Source organism: Tursiops truncatus, chromosome 13 (assembly GCF_011762595.2).
Source record: "Tursiops truncatus isolate mTurTru1 chromosome 13, mTurTru1.mat.Y, whole genome shotgun sequence".
Taxonomy (NCBI): Eukaryota; Metazoa; Chordata; class Mammalia; order Artiodactyla; family Delphinidae; genus Tursiops; species Tursiops truncatus.
In genome coordinates, this window is record NC_047046.1 from 23708382 (window position 1) to 23732747 (window position 24366).

Genomic DNA, 24366 nt, shown 5'->3' on the forward strand with positions numbered 1-24366 from the left:
CTGGCAAGAGACAAAGCTTTTCTGTCTGTCCTTCCTCTGTTTCATTAATTTTTTTTTTTTTTTTTTAAGAAATACAATGCCAAGGCATTAGTGGTTTAGCCCTATGGCAAACAGGCCCTCTGTTGTGGTTAGTGCCCAGCAGACCTGGGCTGGCTCTGGCTCTTAGGAGCTGAGCTTAAAGGCCTGGCCTTGGCTTCCCAACCTAGATACTTCTTAAGTGCAGGGACAGTATCTGATTCACTCTCTGCTCTGTCCTCAGACCTGGTACGGTGCTAAACAGCAGAAGGAGCTCAGTTAATATATGTTGGATGAATAAGATGGCCACCCATGGGCCAGTGGTTGAGAGTCTGCCTGCCGATGCAGGGGACACGGGTTCGTGCCCCGGTCCGGGAAGATCCCACATGACGCGGAGCGGCTGGGCCCGTGAGCCATGGCCGCTGAGCCTGTGCGTCCGGAGCCTGTGCTCCGCAACAGGAGAGGCCACAACAGTGAGAAGCCCGCGTACCACAAAAAAAAAAAAAAAAAAAAAAAAAAAAAAAAGATGGCCACCCAGTACCCTGGGGGAGGTCAATATTACCCTTTGGCACAATCCTGACAGTTTGGGCCCCTAAGGTGGGTCCTGGGGTGTCTTTGAGCAATGAAGTGGTTAACTTAGCTGCAGGCTTCCTGTGACAGATTTGCTAAGTAGAACCTACTCACAGAGCATCATACCCTTGATATTGTCAGCCAATTAATTCCTTAAGTACTCTAAGTTAGTAAAGTCTTGCTGATTTGATTTTATCTGTCTTTTAAGACTGATCTTTGATCATATCCCATTCCAGCTGGACTTCCTCTCCTCTCCTTCCCTCCTCCATTACTGACAGTGTGGGATCTAATTACCTCATCACCCCTTAATTTATTTATGAAAAGGCTGAGGTTAAAGAAGAGAAAGAAACTCCTGAGCCCTTCGGGACCTTCTGTAAAAGCTTGCCTTTTCCCATTCCCTCCTTTGTGCCGGATATAACCTCCTTTTGCGTCTCTGGCAAGTTGGAATTGGTCTTACTTACAATTTTAGATAAATAAACTTCCCTCCCAGGGCTGAGTGGAGGCCAGCCCTGCAGGTTAAGCCTGGCCTGCGGACTCCCGATGGATCAATCTATCAACAAGAATTCATTGATCCCACAGGAAGCAGCTTTCAAAATCAGCACACAGCTCCTGGGCGTCCTGGCATCCTCTTCACAAGACACTTGGGGAAGAGGCGTCTTTTGAAATTTTAAATTCTATTATAATTATTACACAAATAATACATGGATATGTTAATCTTTTAAAAAAATTGAACGACACAGTAATATATGGAATAACAAGTGAAAGGCTTTCTCTGCCTTTCCTTGCATCCTATCCCACTGTTAACAGTTTGAGATTGTATCCTTTTATTCAGACCATTTAACAATGCGCTTTCCGACATGTACACCTATATAAATAAACATCTAATTTTAAACTAACATAAATGGGATCACAACCTAGTGAAGTTCTGCTACCATTTTTTTTTTTTAAACAATATGTCCTGGACATCCTTCCAGTTAGACCACACAGATCTATGTTTTAACGGCTGAAATAATATTTCACAGCACAGAGGTACCACTATTTATTTATCCTTCACATAGTTTCTAATTTTTCAGTATTTCAAGGACCGGTTCTCTGGGAATTATCCAGTCAATCATGCATTTATTGTGGGCTCACTATGTGCTGCGCACTCTACTCGGGGTTGGGGGTAAACAAAACAAACACCTAAAAATAGTTTTGAGTGATGGAAAGGGGGCATTTTCTTTTCCCAAGAAGACAGGCTGAAAATCGGTCTCTACATCGACCCTGGAGGCCGAGGAGTCCCCCGCCGTGTCTTCCCAGCAGTGAAAGGGGCCCCAGGACCCGTCGGTGCCGGCGAAGACGGGTGGACGCCGCGAGCGCGCTTTTCAGGAAGAGGGTCTGAGAGCTGCGGGCCTGCAGCGAAGAGTCACTCATCACACACTACGTGCCTGGGGCTGGGCGCGGAGCAGGACGCGGGGCGCAAGTCCGACGGGGCGTGGCCGAGCGGCGCGCGACCCTCGGCGCGCTCGGGGAGGTAAGGACCGGGGTGGCCTCTCTGGCCCCCATTCCCGCGGGCTCTATGACACCGCGCTGGCTCGCGGGACGGGGCGCGGTTGGCTGAGGAGGAGGAGACCACTTCACGCTGTACCTCTCTCAGTAAGTCTCGCGCGGAACTCTCGCGAGAAATAGGAACTACCGCGCTTGCGCACTGCTGTAGCGCCTGGTGGCTGTGGAAGGTCCGCTGGCGGGTGTCCGAAGGGAGACTGTCCGTGTGGAGGCCACTGCGCCCCCCGCGACTCACCAACATGAGCAGCACTTTAGCTAAGATCGCGGAGATCGAAGCCGAGGTAATGGGCGCTCGAACACTTCGTCCGAGCGTTCCTCTTCGGCGGCGTCTCTCCTGCCTGAACTTCCCTCAGCCTCCTCAGGACCGGGCCCGCGTTCCCCGACTCCCCTCATCCCGGGCCCGCGGTCTACACCTGTGCAACTTAGTCAGTGCCCCCTTCCAGCGTTCTGCTCCTGTCTGAACATTGTTTCCCTCAGTCTTCTCTTCTTTTTATGTGAGCAACACTGAATCCTATCCCCCCACTTCTGCCCTGACCTCGCGTACTTAAGTATCTTTCTTTATCGCCCCTCGAACCGCCCTCCCCTTCCCCAGTCTCTACTTTGATGACCCCCTTTCCCAGAGTATTGCTCCCGGGAATATGATCTGGATGTAAATTGTCATCTGCGGTGGCTGTTGATTCCACCTGGATTGTTGTGTGATTGTATGGTCTGAAGTGCTCAGAGCTCTTTAAAATCGGTTGGGGCACACCAGGTACAAGCAGTTGAAAAGGAATCAGCAGCTGAGTTTTAGTCTAATCTGTGAATGCTGATTGTAATGACCTTGGTCATGTTTCTTCTGTTTGGGCCTCAGCTGTTTGCTCTGTAATGCGGGGAATAGTCTGCGTGATGGAGAGAATGGATTTTTACTCTTTTAAGTCTGAGTTAAAATGGGTGTATTGAAGTTAGTGGGACCTAGATAAAAAACATCATTCTCTCAGAGCTGGGGGCGCATTCATTCTGGATGTTTTAACTTGTAGGAACTGCTTCTGATTTATGGCTGTGACTCCTCCCTTATAGATGGCTCGGACGCAAAAGAACAAGGCCACAGCACATCATCTAGGGCTGCTTAAGGCTCGCCTTGCTAAGCTTCGCAGGGAACTCATTACTCCAAAAGGTGGTGGTGGTGGTGGACCAGGAGAAGGTTTGTGTTTTGCTTCGACTTTCTTTTTCTTGGTATAATTTTTATTAAAGTAATAAAGGAATATGGTTTAAAAATAATTTTAAATTTTATATCAAAGTCGATTTGTGTTTCCTAAGCCTAAATTCTTGAATTGTGTTTATTTTATTCTACTGATTTCTTTCTTTTTCTTTTTTTTTTTTGGCCATGCCATGCGACTTGTGGGATCTTAGTTTCCTGAGCAGGGATCGAACCTGGGCCCTGGCAGCGAAAGCACCGAGTCCTAACCACTGGACTGCCAGGGAATTCCCAATTTTACTGATTTCAAAGGCAAACGAATATTCTCTAAGTGAACTAGGGTTTTATTTATGTATGTCCTGTACTGATCCAAAATAGTTTTACATTGGCTCACTGAAATATGTAAATAAATAGTCAACAAGATAAAGGAAATTAATACAAAGGGAAATGAAGGTAGAATAAGTTGAAGCCGAGAGATAAAGTTAGGATGAAAAGTAATGTCATAAAGTCTGTACACTTCTTAGAGAAGGGCCACAAATTTGGCTTTGAATTTGTTTGCAATGCACTGTAAGAAAAGAAAACTCTGTCAGTGACACGGTCCCCAGAGTTTATAAGAAAAAAAAAAGAAACCGATTTTTTAGATCAGTGGTTATATAATATTTGGGCCCTAAATACTGTGGGTACTAGAAAGGTATATAACATGTAGAGGTGTAAAGTTTTTACATCAAACACTCCATTTAATTTAAGAAAAAAAAAATGTCATGAAGAACCTAGGGGTAAAACAGGAATAAAGACACAGACTTACTAGAGAATGGACTTGAGGATATGGGGAGGGGAAGGGTAAGCTGTGACGAAGCGAGAGAGAGGCATGGACATATATACACTACCAAACGTAAGGTAGATAGCTACTGGGAAGCAGCCACATAGCACAGGGAGATCAGCTCAGTGCTTTGCGACTGCCTGGAGGGGTGGGATAGGGAGGGTGGGAGGGAGGGAGACGCAAGAGGGAAGAGATATGGGAATATGTGTGTATATATAACTGATTCATTTTGTTGTGAAGCAGAAACTAACACACCATTGTAAAGCAATTATACGCCAATAAAAAAATAAAAAATAAAATAAAATAAAATAAACAAAACCCATTCCATTAAATATTTTGAATTGCTATGGGGGAATTTTGTGTGCTTAAGCTCTACCCTAGAGATAAACTGTAAAAAGTTGGAGAAATAGGTTCTAGAGGGATAGGCAACCAGAATGTAAAAGGAATTACATTAGTCTCAACACTCCCAGGGATAACTTTCCTCCTCCTTTTTATATTTGTTGATGTTTTAGGATTTGACGTTGCCAAGACAGGTGATGCTCGAATTGGGTTTGTGGGTTTTCCATCTGTGGGGAAGTCAACACTGCTCAGTAACCTGGCAGGGGTATATTCCGAGGTGGCAGCCTATGAGTTCACTACTCTGACCACTGTACCTGGTGTCATCAGATACAAAGGTGCCAAGATCCAGGTGAGTCAGGCCTGCAGGCCAAGGAAGGGAAGCAATCAATTCTTTCATTTAAAAAACACTTACTTGGATCTCTGTATATGCCAGGCCTGATCTTTGATCTACCAGGCCCTCAGTGTCTAGTAGAGGAGATAGCGCAGTACATAAAAACAATAATACAGTGGGATATCGTTTGTGAAAACACAGAGAAAGGAAGGACTACTTTTTCCACCTGAGGATGGAGGTGGGGGAAGGTCTGGTAAGACAGAAAAAGCTGCATGTAGAAAGTGACAATGGGGTGGGTTTTGAAGTTCAAATAGAATTTCACCAACTGGAGAATGTAAAGGACAGTTTTAAGGAGCCATAACAGTGAACAGCCTGCTGTGGTGTGAGCTTAGCTGTGGGACAGTGAGTGGTAGAAACTGAATCTGGAAAGGTAGGTTGGAGCTGAATTATGAAGGATCTTATGTGCCTGCTTAGGAAGTTGAATTTTATCTTGTACATAGCTAGGAGCCGTCAGAAACTTTAATAAATACCATGATCGGACCCTTTTTATTTATTTATTTATTTTTAATTAATTTATTTATTTTTGCGGTACGCGGGCCTCTCACTGTTGTGGCCTCTCCCGTTGCGGAGCACAGGCTCCAGACGCGCAGGCTCAGCGGCCATGGCTCACGGGCCCAGCCGCTCCGCGGCATGTGGGATCTTCCCAGACCGGGGCACGAACCCGTGTCCCCTGCATCGGCAGGTGGACTCTCAACCACTGCGCCACCAGGGAAGCCCGATCAGACCCTTTTTAGAAAATAATTCTTATCTGTGAGACTTAATGAAGTTGTCATCTTCAGAAGTTCTCAGATAGATGATAGATTTAGGGCTCCCAAATGAGGAGTCCACTTGGGTATGAAAGAAGGAATGTGTAAAATGTAATGGAACACATTCTTTTTTGCTCCACAGCTAAGAAGGTAAGGTTCTGAATTTCATGGCATTTGAATCTAGACTAGAGGTTCCCAAACTTTCTAGTTCACAGCATCCTTAGTGTCTCAGCAATTATTTCCTGATAGTTTTCTGGTCCCAGTAATTTTTTATGGTGCTCCAGGCTAAAAGAAATAACCTAATGGTTCTGTTTGTTAAATAGTTAGATCCAAACAATTATTTATGTCCTTACAGCTACAGTTATTTACTAATGGGATATGGGCACTGTTGAGTACCATATAACTTCTCAAATTTTGGAATCAGATTGGATACTGCCACATTTGTTTCCTTTTCGACACCGATTTTTGTGTGGTGCTTATTTTTTACCATAGTAATCGCTGAAAAATCCAACTTCCCAAAGATTCGGATCTGATGTGGTTGAAAGCAGTGTACTAGGATCTAATGGTGAAATTGTGAGCTTCTTGGATTTAGTAGTTCCCTCAGTGCCTGACAGATATTAAGAACTGCTGTTTCTTTTGAAAATTTAGAACGCCCTGAGTGCCTTGGCACATCGTTTGGAAACTCTTGGTGTAGGTATTTGTTTTCCCTCTTGCTGAGCTACACAGTGAGTTGTGAAGTACATTCATGCTTCTTTATTATAGAATCTGAAGTAGTGAGGGACCAGTGTCCTGGTAGTATTTTCAGTGGCTTTTTTTCTTTCTGGTTAGGTATCCATGCAGATACTGTTAGGACATGTACCTTTCTAGGACTCCATGTCCAAATGTATATAGTAACAAGAATGAGGACACTTGGGCATATCTGGACCATTGCTTAATTTCATCTGGTTTCAGAGTCTTTGGCAGCTCAGAGAGTAACCTCTTTCCTGATGAGATGTTATGGCACCTCTCTCAGGGCTTCTGGGTATATCAGAATAAATAGCCACTTAACCCCTCTCTTTCCTTGTCTTTTCCTCAAAACCTTCATTTATTTCAGTCTCTTGATCTTTTCAGGTTTTTTTCTTCCTTTTTTCCATGGTACTTTCTTTTCCGTCTGTGCCCTCTGCCTCTGTTTTTCCTTCTGACTTTCTCCAGAAACCAAGTTAAGTAAGCATACTAGTAGGTGTGTTTAACTGCATTAAAAGGCCCTCAAATGTTCTTTTAAAAGGCTGTTTTGTGGCAGAGGACTCATTATCTGTGACTTGGTGGGGAATGGTGTACAAAATTAGAACCACCTAATAAGAATTATAAAGAGGTAGAGTTCTGTTTTTTTTGTTGTTGTTAGGAAAGAAGATCTTTTTAACAAGAAAGGTGCCTAAAGATGGAATGGTACCTCTTGAGGTAATTAATTACTATGTCTGGAGGTGTTCAAGTAATGGCTGAACCACCACTTAACCAGGGATGTACATATGTATACATATATATGTGTATACGTATATGTGTGTGTGTGTATATATATATATATATATGTATATATATAGACTTGTACCTGCTTTAATCTCTGAAGGCATTTGAGTTTGAAGTAGGTTAACATTCCAATTCTTAAAATCCTACAGTTACATGATTTGAAGAAATATTTTTTATTTTCTCATCTCTTAGTTGGTTGTAATCTGAAATTCAGAATTGTAAAGCATAGACTGTTTTTATTGGATGAAATATAGTTGCCACATTCAAATAGTTCAATGTAATTTTAAATATTTAAATAGTTTAATGTAATTTTAAATATTTCCCTCTCAAGAAAAGCTAAAGTTAACTTGCTTTTACATTTGTAGGGGCTTCAATAAATTTCTCCGCCATGTTCAGCTGCCATGGCTCTTGCTCTCTTGTCTCAGTATAAAGCCTTTTGCTGATGGAATACTTTTTTTTTTTTTTTTAAAGCAGGCAGGGATTTACAAAGTGGTGGAAGTAGATTACAGAATCTTTGGGAGGGCTGAAGAAATACACTTTAGACTTAACTTCTTAGGAACAACTGATGATAGACGTTTTGTTTTTTCAGACATCTTTATTGAAATGTAATTCACATACAGTTAACTGCACAGGAAGTATACAATTTGATAAGTTTTGACATATCTATAAACTGGTGAAAATATCACCACAATCAAGATTGTGAGCATATCATCCCCAAAGTTTCCTCATGCCCCTTTCATCCTGTAGTTTACATGTTAAGAGTTTTATATAAATAAGACCATGTGTAAATATAAATGAACTCTTTTTTTGGCTGGCTTCTTTCACTTAGCATAATTATTTTGAGGTTCTCTTATATCACCCTGCTTCCCCTAATATTAGCACCTTACATAAACATAGAATAATTATCAGTAATAGATTAACTCTGGTGCAGTACTAGTCACTAAACTATAGAACTTGTTCGAATTTTTACCAGTTTCCCGACCAGTGTTCTTTTTCAAGATTCTATTTGTGATCATCCCATGTTATGTTCGGTTCTTTCTCCTATTCTCCTGCCACCTGTAATAGTTCCTCAGTCCTGTCCTTCATGATCCTGACACTCTTGAAAGAGTGCTGATTAGTTATTTTGTAGACTGTTCCTCAATTTGGATTTCTCTGATGTTTTCTTACGATTAAACTGAGGTATTATATTTTTTTGGCAAGCATACTACAGAAATGGTGGTATGTCCTTCTCAGTGCATCTTAGGGATTCATGATGTTAGTATATATTATTGGTAATATTGACCCCCATCAGTTGGTTAAAGTGGTGTCTGTGGGGTTTCTCTACTGTAAAGCTATTATCTTTCTTTTTGTAGTTAATAAATATCTTGGGGGAGATACTTTGAGAAGATACAAATCCTGTTTCACAAACTTGCCCACTCATTTTAGCATTCATCTGGATCTCATATGCAACAGTTATTGCTGTGCTTCTTGCTTAATGGTGATTCTCTATTTGTCTCTTTCCTACTACATTTGTTAATTGGAATTCTATTATATGGAGGAGCTATTCCTTCTCTCCCATTTATTTATTGAATTTGTGTCATTGTGGGCTCATGGATATTTATCTTATTTTATGGATTATAATCCAGTACTACCATTATTTTATTACTCACATTGTTCCAGGTGTGACTATTAGGAACTTCTTCAGGTTGGCTCCTTTGTTCTTTCCAGAAGCCCCCATCTTTTTGTGTGTAATGCCTTATTTTTTGGTACCACATGATGTTCCAGGCTAATCTTATATTTTCCCTGCCCCAGCCCTGGAATCTGCCACTTCTGAAGGAGTGCGCGTTCCTTTTATTGGAGACAGATGTTTAGAAATCAAGATCTGGTGTGCTCATTAGCCCCCATGTAGCCTTTTAAATCAGTGTAACTAAAGTTTCCAAGTCAAGGCAGGTGTATTGAATATAAATTACGTTTTTTGAAAGAGAAAGGGTAGCTCAATTTAACTGGTGCCTAGCTCAATTTAACTGGTGCGTTGTATCAGTTTTAGAGGAGGTAATGTTATTTATTATGTAGTGAGGAATAGGAAGGACATTTTGAGCAGGTTCTTGAATGGAAAAGTTGAACTCTCTAAGCACCTCCTGAGTTTGTTCTTTTTCCTTGTGGTTTATTTAATGTGAAGTTTATTTCTATAATATCAGATATGCTTATAGCAAAGACTAGTTATTGTTGTTGTTGCTGTTTTTTGCCTTGCCGCGAGGCTTGTGGGATCTTAGTTCCCAGACCAGGGATCGAACCCGGGCCCTCGGCAGTGAAAGCGTGGAGTCTTAACCACTGCACCGCCAGGGAATTCCCCAGCAAAAGCTAGTTTTAAATGATGTTTTGATAAGCTGCAGCTATATACCTGTCTGTTCATATGGATAATTCAGTATTGGCCATACAGTAGTATGGCCCTTCATATTTTCAGATTTTACATGTGCTCTTAACAGACTCTCAAGGGCTTATAACTATAGTTTGTGAATTTGAATCATCGGTGCTATGGATTTGGTTTTGATGTTCTCATCATTAAGTACATACACTGTGACTTCTGTGAAGTTTTACTTTATTGCATTTCCTGGGCAATTGAGTGGTCATTTTCAACTGGGGACACCTATCAGAGTCACCCATGGAGCCTTCTGAAATACAGATCAATATCTGAATCCTACTTTGGCCCTTCCAAATCAGAATATACAGGGATGAAGCTCAGATATCTGCTTTTTTTTTTTTTTTTTTTGGCGATATGCGGGCCTCTCACTGTTGTAGCCTCTCCTGTTGCGGAGCACAGGCTCCGGACGCGCAGGCTCAGCGGCCATGGCTCATGGGCCCAGCCGCTCCGCGGCATGTGGAATCCTCCCGGACCGGGGCATGAACCTGTGTCCCCTGCATCGGCAGGTGGACTCTCAACCACTGCACCACCAGAGAAGCCCCTGCATTTTTAATTGTTTTATAGGTGATTTTTATGTGCTTGCCTGATTAAGAATGGCTGCAGAAATTTTTGTGAACTGGAGGATTCACAAAGGTCTCAGGATTTATTGCTTGTGAATGTTATGATCCACTTATTATCTATAGTAAGGAATTTGTATGGAGGATCAGCCTTCTGAAAAGTGGGGGAATATTGAAAAATATTAGTGTAGAATAATGGATTAAGGCCCCCAAAATGTGGATTATAATCTTGTTTATTAAGACTGTGACTTTGGGCAAACTACTTAACCTCTATGAATCTCAACCAATATCCTTATTCACAGACTTACTAGGCATTTTGAACTAGATAAAGTATGTAAGAATCTTGCAGCTGACATTTAGTAGATGCTTAGTAAAAGTAAGATTTACACATTCACTTATAAGGAAGATTGGATTTGGATCTCCTAAATTTTGACTACTTGAGAAATAAATCATTCTATTTGATCTGTTCAGATTTATAATCAGTTTTTCCTTTTCTCTCCGTAATCTTCCAGCTTCTGGATCTCCCAGGTATCATTGAGGGTGCCAAGGATGGGAAAGGTAGAGGCCGTCAAGTCATTGCAGGTGAGTGTTCCAGGGCCACCATCCCAGGATATCATCCCTTTACTGGGTACTGTTCCTTTAGATGGGACTGTTGGGCTTGGAGTTGGTACCACAATGAAGGGCATAGTTTTAACTGACTTCTCACTGGAGTAGAATGTCGGAACTTAAAGGGACCTCAGAGAGTATCAGTCCAGATCCCCATTTGCAGAGAAACACTAAGGACAGGAGAAGTGAAGTGCGTTGGTGCAGTGTTGCACTGTTGTGGCAGATTCAGAGCTAGAACTCAGGTTTCCTGACTCCCACCCATGCCTTTTCTTCTTCTTTCCTTTTTATTTGAGGTAAAATACTATAAAAGGATAATCATAGGGGAATTCCCTGGCAGTCCAGTGGTTAGGACTCTGCACTCTCACTGCCGAGGGCCCGGGTTCAATCCCTGGTCGGGGAACTAAAATCCCACAGGCTGCAAGGCACGGCCAAAAATAAATAAATAAATAAATAAATAAATAAAGGCTAATCATAAATGGCAATAATCTGCTACCCCAGATAGCAGATAATCTGACACCTTTAGTGTCATTCCCCATTGGCAGGTACTGACAAGTCTTCAACTGTTTCTTCTATTTCATATTTTAAAATGTTATGCTTATATTGCTATTTCATGACTAATTAATTTTAGATACCATCTGTTGGTTTCATGTTATGGTAGGAAATTAGCTCTCTCATACTCCATGTCTCTTTTCCTATTCTTTCAAAGAAGTTGTATCATAATTTTCAGTTAACTCACTAGTCGTGGTATATATTATTATGTAATGACTGTCTGACTTTTGTTGTGCTGAGATAAGTAGTGTGTTATGACTTGGTTTCTTTTCTGTTGAGATCTGTTTTTGAAGTTTGTTTTTCATGGAGTTAATAATTGGTTCTTGTTTTATTTTTTTATTTATTTATTTTTTTTTCTCTTGTTTTATTTTGTTTACTTTTCTGTTTGTTAATATTTTTCAAATGTTCCAATAGATCAAATGCCTATTAATCAGTAGTTTTCTAGATACTTGAATACAGTTCCAAATACAGTCTTACTGATTTCATTATCTCCCCTCAACCCTGACACTACCTTCCTTTACCCTTTGTCTTTATGCCTCAATCTGGATTGATTGCTTTCTGGACCAACACTGTCCAGTAATGGAAATGTTCTACAGTAATGGAAATGTTTTGAATTTGTGCTGTCCAATATGGTAGTTGTAGGTGTCTGTGGCTGTTGATCACTTAAAGTGTGCCTGGTGCAATTGAGTAACTGAATTTTAAATTTTATTGAATTTTAATTAATTTAAATTTGAATAGCCCCAGGTAGCTAGTGGATGCTGTATTGGATAATGCAGCTCTAGGCTTTTTGCATGGCTGTCATCCTGAGATTTTCTTTTGTGTTCTTGTGTGGGATCCCCTATTTCTTAGAGTCAGCGTCTTACCTTTTTTGGGTTATTTTCATGTTTTGCTGAAGCACATTCTTTAGAAACTTACTGAAAAAGAGTGAATGATAGGTACATTGTTCTGGTTTTTCTTTTCATGTTTGAAAGTATTTTTATTTTACCCTTAATTATTAATTTAGCTATTTATGGAATTATAGGTTTGAAGTCATTCATGGATGACTATCAGAAATATGCTAAATTAAAAGAGCCAGGCACAAAAGACTAGATTTTGTATAATTCTATTTATATGCAATTCTAAAACATGCAACTTAATCTATGGTGACAGAAAAGCAGATCAGTGGACTTCCCTGGTGGCACAGTGGTTCAGAATCTGCCTGCCAATGCAGGGGACACAGGTTCGAGCCCTGCTCTGGGAAGATCCCACATGCTGCAGAGCAACTAAGCCCGTGTGCCACAACTACTGAGCCTGTGCTCTAGAGCCCATGAGCCACAACTACTGAGCCCACGTGTTGCAACTACTGAAGCCTGTGCGCCTAGAGCTCGTGCTCTGCAACAAGAGAAGCCACTGCAATGAGAAGCCTGCATACTGCAACAAGAGAAAGCCTGTGCTCAGCAGCAATGAAGACCCAACGCAGCCAAAAATAAATAAATAAATAAAAAAAAGAAGAAAAGCAGATTAGTGGTTGACTGGGAATTGAGGGGAAGATTCATTGCAAAGGGGTATAAGGGAGCTTTTGGAGGTGATGGAAATCCTCTGAATCTCAGTTGCTGTGGTGGTTAGACAGGTATATACATTTGTCATCAAACCATGTGCTTAACACTATTTTTTATAAATTATATCTCAAAAAAGTCGACAAAAAATATGCTAACTGGATAATCTTATTCTTTTAGAATTCTTACTGTTTTAAATCTTTCTGAACTTTTTCAGGAATTCAGGTTATTGCCTGGTTTGTATCTTCATCCCAAATTATTTTTCTACTAGTGTATCTAGAAGTTGACACATCCTCTAGATACACTAATAGAAAACAAAGAATACATTGCAGATTGACTTCTGGCATAAATTTTTGGAAAGCTTAAGAACTTCATGTGTGTCTGTGTATTTATAAAAAAAAAAAAAAAAATTCCTTTGTCTCTTAAGTGTAGGAACTCTAGACCACCCCCTCCCCCTTTTGGAGTATTTGAATTATGTTACCACCCCCTCCCCCTTTTGGAGTATTTGAATTATGTTCTACCCCCTCCCCCTTTTGGAGTATTTGAATTATGTTAAGTCTTTAATGAGCTTTGAAAAAAATTTTATTTTCAATTCTTCAGTGGCCAGAACGTGTAACTTGATCTTGATTGTTCTGGATGTCCTGAAACCCTTGGGACATAAGAAGATAATAGAAAATGAGCTGGAAGGCTTTGGCATTCGCTTGAACAGCAAACCCCCCAACATTGGCTTTAAGAAGAAGGATAAAGGAGGCATTAATCTCACGGCCACTGTAAGTGGAAAAGGTGATATGGGGCAGGTTGCTGAAGGGACTGGGGTGGAGAGTGGATTGTGGTACATAGACATTGACATTTGGAAATTGCCTGGCTTCTCCCAGCACTAATTGAGGTAACACAATGATGTCGTAATGACTGAGAGAGTAGGACAAGAGTTGGTCTCAGACTTACTTAACCTTTGTGACTTTATTTCTTCCTTTGGGTTATTTGGGGTGATATGGGACTAAAGACCAATCTTATGTTTGCATGAAGTAGATGGCTGCTGATATCATCTATTTTCATTCATTCAACACAGATTTATAGAGCACCTACCATGGGCCACACATTGTTTTCGGCTTTCAGGGGGAATGGAAGAGGGAGCAAAATAGACAAAAATTCCGGCCCTTAGATTCTAATGGGGAAAGTAGCAAACAAAATTAATGAGTGATTATAGTATATTAGATAATGATAAACTAAGGACAAAAGTAAACTAGGGAAAGAGGATGGAGAGTGTTGGTGGGAGGGTTGCAGTTTTTTTTTTTTACATCTTTATTGGAGTATAATTGCTTTACAATTGTGTGTTAGTTTCTGCTTTATAACAAAGTGAATCAGTTATACATATGTTCCCATACCTCTTCCTTCTTGCGTCTCCTGGGTTGCAGTTTTAAGTAGGTTGATCAGAGAAATCTTCACTGGGGTGACATGAAGGAGTGAACCAAGTGAATATCTTGAGGAAGAGCGTTTCATGTTGAGGGAACATCCCAAGTGCAAGGCCCTGAGGTAGAGGGTTCCTTTGCACGTTTGAGGAACAGAAGAGTGAGCAGGCAGGAGAGTGGTAAGAAACAAAGTCATAGTATAGGGCCAAACATGCTTTTACTTTGCAGGAGATGGGTAACTTTTGGTTGGGTTCCAGTCTGTGGAGTAAAATTGATTCAGGTTTTAATGGAATCAATCTGGTTGTTGAGAACAGACTGAAATGGGTTAAGTACAGACGCACAGAACCCATTTAAGAGGTTATTGCAATAATCTAGTCAAGAAGTGATGGCTTCTTAGACCAGAGTTGTAACAGTGGAGGAGATGTGGAGTGGTTGATTGTGGAAAGATTTTGGAAATAGTTGGTAGGAATTACAGCTGGACTGGATATGGGTTGTGAGAGAAGGAGGTGATGGTGAGTTTTTGTTCTGAGCTAGAAAAATGGACTCTCATGACTAAAATAGTAGGACTTTGTGTAGAATAGGTTTGGAGAGGAGGGGAAGATCAGATGTTCAGTTTGAGATGCCAGTGACACTCAAATTAGACCTCCAAGTGTTACTGTCAAATAGGCATGTGAGGAATGATCTGGGTTGGAGCTATACATTTAGTGGTTATCAATTTTAAAGCCATGAGCTTAGCTGAGGAAGCAAATATAAATAGAAAAGAGGTTCAAGGATTGAGCTTTGTGACACCACCCTCCGTCCCCCACAACGATTAGACGCTGGGAGATGGGAAGAATCAGCAAATAAGACATCTCAGACAAAGAAGAAGGAAAACTGGAAGAGTTTGGAATCCTGGAAGCCAATTAAAGAAAGTGTTGCAGATTGGTAGAACGATCAATTCTGTCAAATGCTGCTTCTAAGTCATATAATTGAGGAATGAGAATTTCCTACAACATTTAACATTCTGGAGGTCCAGATTATTTGACTGTCATAGGTTTAAGCTGTCCTGCCCAAAAGATCTTTTCTATTATCCTGTCATAATGTTTGAACATTCTTTCTGTATTTTTGCTAAGGCTGCCATAATAAAGTACTATATAGACTGGGTGGCTTGAACAACAGAAATTTAATTCTCTTAATTTTGGAGACTGGATATCTGACATCAAGGTGTGAGCAGGACTGGTTTCTTCTGAGGCCTCTCTCCTTGGCTTGTAGATGGCTGTCTTCTCCTCTGTCTTCATATGACCTTCCCCTCTGTGTCTGTGTCCTAATCTCCTTTTCTTGTAAGGATGTGAGTCACATTGGATTAGGGCCCACCCATATGACCTCATTTTAATTTAATTACCTCTTTAAAGACCCTAGCTCCAGTCACATTCCGAGATACTGGGATTAGTTCTTCAACATATGAATTTGGGTGGGGATGGGGACACAATTCACGCCATAGCACATTCCTTTGAGTTTGGAAAGATTTTTAGTTTTTGAGTATTTCCTACTAAAAGTCAGGTACTCTGATCCAGGATAATGGTCTTTAGAAATAAGTTTGCACCTTATCTAGGATTATCCAGGTACATCGGTAGATACTCTTAGGAGGTTTTTTTTTGCTCTCTGACCAGTCATTGTCTTCTATGCCCATTCAGTGCCCTCAGAGTGAACTGGATGCTGAAACTGTGAAGAGCATTCTGGCTGAATACAAAATCCATAATGCTGATGTGACTCTGCGTAGTGATGCCACAGCAGATGACCTCATTGACGTGGTGGAAGGAAACAGGTACTGACTAAATGTGCCTGAGTTTGAATTTGAAGCCTTGTAATGGCAACAACATTGGATTATGAATCTGGCAGACATTGATTCTAACTCCAGTTGTGCTGTTATCTTAAATAATAGTGGGCCTTGCTTTCTTTAGCTGTAAAATGAAGGGTTGGTCTTGATTGCTGACATCCTTCTTTGCTCTGCAATTTGATCATGATAATCTAATTGCTTGTTTCAGTTACTTGCTGTGAACTAGGCTATCCCCTAAGCTCTGTGTCATATGATGGTTGAAGAGGGTAGGTTCTCAATCTGCTCTCACAGAATTAATCCATCTGAGAAATCCTGTAGGCTGTTCTGAAGAACTGAGAGCAGACTGGCTGTGTCTATTTTCTCTAAGGGAACAGAGCTGAAACCCTATTCCATGAGACATTACTATTACTAGTATTTGAAATTAAATTATAATTGAAACTACTGTTAAAATTATTTCTGGCATTTTAAAATAAACTATTTATTTATTTATTTATTTATAGCTGCATTGGGTCTTCGTTGCTGCACGCAGGCTTTCTCTAGTTGCGGCAAGCGGGGGCTACTCTTTGTTGCGGTGCGCGGGCTTCTCATTGCGGTGGCTTCTCTTGTTGTGGAGCATGTACTCTAGGCGCACAGGCTCAGTAGCTGTGGCTTGCAAGCTCTAGAGCACAGGCTCAGTAGTTGTGGCACCTGGGCTTAGTTGCTCCACGGCATGTGGGATCTTCCTGGACCAGGGTTCGAACCCATGTCCCCTGCATTGGCAGACAGATTCTTAACCACTGCGCCACCACGAAAGTCCATTTCTGGCATTTTGAAAACAAATAAAAGCTAGTGCTTTGAGTTACGTGTTTTGGAAGTGAGGTAATTGAAGCCTGAGAAGTTGTGGCTTGCCTAATTATTAGTAACTTAGCTGCCCTATTGATTGAACATTAGGATTATGACTTTGCTAGATGTATTAAAAATTTTTTTTTATTCTTTAAAAGTTATATTATTAGAAATATATTTACATTCTTACAGTTCATAAAAGAACTCTGGGAACTGGACTCTGAGACTTGCCCAGGGATACATGTATAGAAAGCGACAGAGCTGGGAATAAATTCATTCTTTGTGACTCCAAAGCTTGTGTTCTTTTCCACTGCAGGATGCTTTCTCAGTAATTAGTTGCATGACTAGGGACTACGGCTTGAGTTTTGTTACTTCTCAACCCATAGTTCACTTTTTGGATGTTCTACCTGATTTTGGTAGGAAGCTTTTTCTTTTTTTTGGCTGACTTTCTTATGACCCCATTTAAGAGTCTCTGATTTGGGGTCCTGGGTGAGAGGGTGCTGATAATCAGACTGACAGTCTTGTCCACAGCTCCAGACTCACGTACTGTTTTTGTTCTACAGAGTCTATATCCCCTGTATCTATGTGTTAAATAAGATTGATCAGATCTCCATTGAGGAATTGGATATCATCTATAAGGTGCCTCACTGTGTACCCATCTCTGCGCATCACCGCTGGAATTTTGATGACCTGTTGGAAAAGATCTGGGACTATCTGAAACTAGTGAGGATGTAAGTCTTAGTGGATAGGGTAATATTACTGTAGGATTTAAACCAGACTGTCCTAAAATGATACCCTCTAGAGCTCATTAACATAATCTATTTTTGGAGATATAAATAAGTTAATTCCTCTCATCTGCGAGGCTATATTGAGGGCACTTTCTTCCTCAAGATAGAGGTTATCTGGGTCTGATCTCCGGGGTGATGGAGGGTTGATTTGCATTCACACATGAAACATTCCAAGAAGTAGGCAACCTCTATTCCCTCTGTGTTCTAGTTACACCAAACCCAAAGGCCAGTTGCCAGATTACACATCACCAGTGGTGCTGCCTTACTCCAGGACCACGGTGGAGGATTTCTGCATGAAGATTCACAAAAATCTTATCAAAGAATTTAAATAGTAAGTATCGTGGGCCCATGGTGCCTTCTTTTCCCTGTGAGCTACTGGTTCTACTAATAATTCTTAGGATAGTATTATAGAAATTAGGCATCAGGAGATGCTTGCTTGGTTAGAACTTTGCAGTGTCTTCTTAAAACCATGCCAGCTTGGAGCAGGAAGAACCCTAAAAGCCTTTTCAGGTTGGGAGGGCTGACAGTACAAAGTGCTCTGACTTTCTCTTTTTAATTCGTCTTCCTCTTGGCAAACACAAAATGTTAATTCTTCCTGCCAGCATCACACTGGGCTTCACTGGGTACTGAGGGCCTCTCTAAACCTTTTGCATGAGTAAGTCCCCCTGATCTTTCTCATACTCCTCACTGCTGATACAGGTGGAATTTTTTTTTTTTTTTTTTTCCTCAATGTGTGGCACGTGGGATCTTAGTTCCCTGACCAGGGATTGAACCCATGCCCCCTGCATTGGAAGCGCGGAGTCTTAACCACTAGACCACCAGGGAAGTCCCGAAATATACTTCTTTTAACATCTTATTTTGAACTAATTTTAGACTTACAGAATAGTTGCAAAAATAGTAATAGAGTTTCCTTACATCCTTAACCCTACTTTCCCTAACATTATCAGCTCACATAAGCATAATACAATCATCAAGAACAGAGGTTAGTATTGGTACAATATTATTAACTAAACTATAGACCTGATTTGAATTTTAATACCTTTGCTACCAGCATCCTCTTTGTGTTTCAGGAATCTACATGGGATTTTAGCTGTTACTTCTCCCTAGTCTTCCAGTCTGCCAGTAATATTTCCTTAAGTCTTTTAGTGTCTTTGATCTTGGCCTTTTTGAAGAGTACTGATCAGTTATTTTGTAGAATGTCCCTCACTTTGGGTTTGTCTAATGTTCTCTCATGATTGAAGTGGGATTATGCATTTTTGGTAAGAATACCACAAAAATGATGATGTGTCCTCAGTTTGCATCATATCACCGGATTCGTGATGTTGATGTATCTTATTATTATTATTATTTATTTTATTTATTTTTTTTTGCGGTACGCGGGCCTCTCACTGTTGTGGCCTCTCCCGTCGCGGAGCACAGGCTCCGGACGTGCAGGCTCAGCAGCCATGGCTCACGGGCCTAGCCGCTCTGCGGCATGTGGGATCTTCCCGGACCGGGGCACGAACCCGTGGCCCCTGCATCAGCAGGCGGACTCTCAACCACTGCACCACCAGGGAAGCCCTGATTATTATTATTTTTAAATTTATTTTATTTATTTATTTTTGGCTGTGTTGGGTCTTAGTTGCTGCACGCAGCCTTTCTCTAGTTGCGGGGAGTGGGGGCTACTTTTCATTGCAGTGTGCGGGCTTCTCATTGTGGTGGCTTCTCGTTGTGGAGCACAGGCTCTAGGCATGCAGGCTTCCGTAGTTGTGGCTTGTGGACTCTAGAGCGCAGGCTCAGTAGTTGTGGTGCATGGGCTTAGTTGCTGCGCGGCATGTGGGATCTTTCTGGACCACGGCTCGAACCCATGTCGCCTGCATTGGCAGGCAGATTCTTAACCACTGCGCCACTAGGGAAGCCTGATGTTGATATATCTTATTGATGGTAATATTTACTTTGATAACTTGGTTATGTTGGTGTTGGCTGGGTTTCTCTACTGTAAAGATACTGTTCTCTCTTATTTGATAAATGTCTTGGGGAGGTACTTTGAGACTATGAAGATCTGTTTCTCTTCAGATGTTTACCTGCTGATTTTAACATCTATGGTGGAGCTTGTCTGCAACATTTATTGCTGTGTTGTTTGCTTAATGGTAATTCTTTATTTCCCTCTTTCATTTTACATTTATTTATTGGAATTCTATTGTGAGTTACAGCTAGCTCTTCTCCCCTGTTTATTAAGTTAATTCATAATTTATTTTTATTAGTATGAGCTCTTGGATATTTATTCAATGGTGTTATAATCCAATCCTGTCATTATTTTGTCACTCAAGTTGTTCCAGCTTTTGCCGTTAGGAGCTCCTTCAGGTTGGCTCCTATGTTCTTTTGATAGGCTGCCATCTTTTTTTTTTTTTTTTTTTTAAACATTTCCTTACCTTTTGGCACTACTAGATGTTCCTGATTCATAGTGATATTTCCTACACCAGCCCTGGAATCAGTCACTTATCCAAGAAGCCTGGGTTTACAAGATCTGTGTGCTAGGCATCCTCATTGTTAGTGGACTGTTGTTGCTTGTAAGGCCCTCTTAGCAGACAGAGTTAGGAAATGTATATAAGGATACTAACCTGTACTTACAAGTCCATCTGTATTTCTTTATCTCTCTTGTCTTATGTATGTATCTATTTAATTTACCCATCCATCCTTATCTATCTATATTAAGAACCATCAGTTTATTTATTGTTACCTCTGATTCCAGTTCAACAACACAGGGTTCATTTTAGCCTTCTCCTTTTTATTTTAACTTCTCTCTCCAGCAGTGAGAAACGTGGCTGTCATTATCTATAATCTACTTATTTAATTCTAGTATATATAAAAAGTAGTTCAGACCTGCAACCTATAATTCTGTGAGAAATATTTTAACTAACTGAATTACAGTATTTATAAATAATTCTTTTTATCTTTACAGGCTGAAATTTTAAAAATTGTTTTAAAAACAAGAGAAAAAACAAAAATAACAAAAAAATATAAAAACAAGAGAAAATAGAAAGTAATTGTAGAAAATTAGGAAAGCATAGAAATAGTTTTTATTTTATTTAATTAATTAATTTATTTATTTTTGGCTGCGTGGCATGAGGGATCTTAGTTCCCTGACAGAGATCGAACCCATGCCCCCTGTAGTGGAAGCGTGGAGTCTTAGCCACTGGACTGCAGGGGAAGTCCAGAAATAGTTTTTAAAATATTCATACTTGTTTCTGACCATAAGAATACTGAAAGAGTGAAGTCCTTTATTAAGCTTCACATTCCTTTTATCAAAAGTAACTATCCACACACAGGTGCTAATTTCTACTGCCCTCAAATCATTATATTTTGACACATACTTGAATCAGTGAAGGAGAATCTTGGGAGAAGTTAGACATTTTCTTTTTTCAAAATTTATAGATTTCTGGATAGTTCCTGCCTTCCATGGTAACAGAACACTGTTCAAAGCCTCTGAATTGTAGCTTAACCAAGGAATTAAATGAAAGGGGAGAAAAATATTTTGGAGAAGAGACATATGAAGGCAAATAGAATTTTATTTGGTCACTATTTTCCTGTTTTTGATTTTAAATTATTGCACAAATAGCATTTTAACTGTCTTAATAATAAAAAAAAATTCAGCTTTAGGCCTACTAATTATGACGTGTCCCTGTTGCATTCCCTTTGTGTCCTTGACCACATGCACACATCCTTTGATAATTTACTATATAAATGTTTTCTCTGTGTTATAAGATTTATATATATAATTTTTATAACCATAGTTTTCCTATCTTTTGCTACTTTATGTAAGTTTCTAGTCTTAATGCACAGACCTTTCCCTTTTTATTTCTTTAATCCAAAAGTAGGATTAATGATTATATGGCTTATGATATGTTTTGCTGCATTGCTTTCCAAAAGGGCTGAACCTGTTTACATTTTGCCATCAGCAAAATACAAGGCACTGACTCTATTGCAGGCATTGAATTTGACTGCTAAAAATTAGTTTTCTAACTTAAGATAGTAAAATGGTTACGCTGCATTTATCTTGCTTGTTAGTACATTTGAAAGATTTTATATGTATTTGTTTTACTAACGGTGATGTATCAGTTCTTGTTATTTGTTTATCTGTTTTTATTTAAAAAAGTGAAATCTTGCTTATGATTATTTTTTGGGGGGGAATAAAGATTTTTAAAGCAAAGACAATATAAAAATAATATGGCCAATGTTTTCTACCCCTTGGTACATAGTTCTTAGTCTCTGTGAGGCTGGTATCAGTGTCTTGTTCACTCATTTCCATCAGTAGCACATCATACTGTTAGTATTGGAAGCCCATGGATAAAAATTACCTTCCTATATTCTAAGAAATCAGGAGACCTATCAGTTATGGCTTCTTGATAGGGAAGGAGAGTTTTCCTAGTTTGACTGAGGAAGGAGGTCCTACATTTCTTATTAGTACCCACTGATGGTTTCAGTAGACCCCATAAAAACTGGTATTCTCTAACAGTCTGTAAATAACTGACATTGCATTTGTAGGAATCAATTTCCAATCAGTTATTTCAGGGTTTTTCTCTATTAAAAACCTATGCTTTCTCCTTTTAATTTTAAATTAGTCTTGTCATACTTCTCATTTGTATTTTTTCTCTTTGACTTTCATAAGTTGGCTTTGGAGCAAGAGGAACCACACAACTTCTGAAAATCTTTGCCACTTTTTATGTGAAGGTTTCAGTGTGCCACACTGCTTGGGAAGCTAAAGCCTTTGGGCTTTGACTGGGGACAGGGGACCTTGGATATTGCAGGCCTTTGGCTCTTAAGAGCTGGAATGCTAAATCTGAGCAGAAAGTGGCACCTAGGTAGATAGAAGCTAGGTGATTATTTACGCTAACTGTTCTTTTTTTCCTTCCATACAGCGCTCTGGTGTGGGGTCTCTCTGTGAAACACAATCCTCAAAAAGTGGGTAAAGACCATACGTTGGAGGACGAGGATGTCATTCAGATTGTGAAGAAGTGACACCATCCCCTTCACCATCTGCCAGGCCATGGCAGCTTTCTCCATGATCAAACACCTGACTCCAAGCCCCTCCTGGCTTTGGCAGCCACTGGACCAGGATACAGGGGAGGGAGATGGAGGCACCCAAATTGGAACTTCACTTGTCTTAACTTGGTGTCACCTTGTATGTTGAGCTGCATAAAGGACCTGGTAGGCCAGCGAACTATGTACAGTTCATGTGTCATTGTCAGAATTTGTTTTGAGGAGGACTGAATGAGGATGGGTATGTGTAGTGAGGCAGCTGCAGAAGGAGTACTTGGGAGCTTGGTCTTGTATGTGAAATGGGTAAAAATGTGACTGCAACATCTCACTTGATGGTTAGTTGTGAGAAACCCTTCCAACTCAGTGTGGGTTTTGGTCTTTTCAGGTGGTCTTTCCCAGATGATACTGGAGAAAGGAAGGACTTGATGTAAGTTAACTGATTATTCCCTGCAACGCTAGCCATTTTGGGAGATGGTGTAGTGTGGCGGTTGAGTAAAATACTCTGACCAGGCACATCAGGCTTTGAATGGCAGGCCCACCTCTAATTAACTGTGGAATCCTGCATAAATTACTCAATCTCTATAAGCTTCAGTTTTCTCATGTAACATGGAGATGGTAATAACACTTACCTTCTAGAGTGGAGATTCTTAGTATTAAGAGAGATGGTACTTGTAAAATGCTTACTAGCACAGTATCTGGCATATAAGTACTTGGTGAATGTTGGCTCTTGTTTTCACTGGTTCCTTTCCTTTAGTTAGAGCACAGCTGTGTATCAGTGTTGGGCTGAAAGTTGAGCTGAACCATGCTGCCAGCTGGGCGCCACTGAGTGTCTCCTTTCCCATAGCCCAGCCCTTCTCCTGAACTCCCATGGCAGCCCTGGCCCCAGCCACATAACCCGAGTGAAAGCATGGAGGCAGAACATTGCAAGTGAGGCAACCAGTGTGATCAGAGCAGGTTTGTGGGTACACATATGTATGGAGGTGGGAGGTTAGGTTATAAGGAGGGGTGGGGTCAAGACTACTTGAGAGGGTACTAAGGGCATAAGTAGAGGTTTTAGACTAGAAATAAGGGATTTCCTTGATAATGCAAAATTGGCAGAAATCTTTGTGTGCTGGACTGGACTAGTGAGAATATGGGGAGAGGGAGGGAGTGGACATATAGCTATAGAGGAGAAATCTAAACTCGGTAATTGACTGACTTGCTCTTTGGAAGAGAAGTCAAAGATTATTTCAGTATGGATTACAGGGATGATAGAGAAGGGGAGTCCCTGAGAAAATCGAGAAGGGAAACATTTACAGGAAGACAGAGTTTGATTTTAGGTGAAGTGAGCTAGAGCTTCTAGCAGGTTGTGAGGAATGAGGATATGGGATTTTCCACATACTCAGCCTTTTCCAGTACTTGTTACTCCTGTTACCTTAATGACAGTTATTTCCCTCTCATAGTCTTCCTAGAGCCTGGGTTTAGCACTGTCCCCACAGCCAGGAGATAAGCCTCTCAGGCCTGGTATCCTAGTCACTTTGCAGGGTGTAGACCTTGATATCACTGGTACATTCATGATAGAGGCCATAATTTAGAACCTACCCCAGCTCTTCAGAGAGACATTGGCTTCCTGAGCTATGGGATTTCCAGCAAGGTTTACTTTCCAGCCAGGGCATATGGGTTTTGGGGGAATCCTCAGACTCACTTTCATTGGGCAATGAAATGCCAGGATGTTGGGGAGAGGAGGATGCTGAAACCCAAGTTCATCCAAGGCCTCAGGAT

The 24366-nt window shown here is 40.6% G+C and overlaps 1 protein-coding gene across 1 annotated transcript; it reads left to right on the top strand.

The window, feature by feature from the left end:
* Positions 1-2251: 2251 nt before the first annotated feature.
* DRG1 (developmentally regulated GTP binding protein 1) lies at positions 2252-22795 on the top strand. The gene is made up of 9 exons (XM_004314341.3): positions 2252-2411; positions 3187-3310; positions 4637-4812; positions 10574-10643; positions 13352-13521; positions 15834-15964; positions 17362-17529; positions 17795-17917; positions 22485-22795. The coding sequence occupies exons 1-9, from the start codon at positions 2370-2372 to the stop codon at positions 22582-22584; spliced, it is 1104 nt and encodes a 367-aa protein (XP_004314389.1). The 5' UTR covers positions 2252-2369; the 3' UTR covers positions 22585-22795.
* The last annotated feature ends 1571 nt before the right edge of the window (positions 22796-24366 follow it).

Coding starts and splice junctions, on each gene's coding strand:
- DRG1 (XM_004314341.3), top strand. CDS start 2,370: ATGAGCAGCACTTTAGCTAAGATCGCGGAGATCGAAGCCGAG. Junction 10,644..13,351: donor AGGCCGTCAAGTCATTGCAG/GTGAGTGTTCCA, acceptor TCAATTCTTCAG/TGGCCAGAACGTGTAACTTG. Junction 17,530..17,794: donor TATCTGAAACTAGTGAGGAT/GTAAGTCTTAGT, acceptor TCTGTGTTCTAG/TTACACCAAACCCAAAGGCC.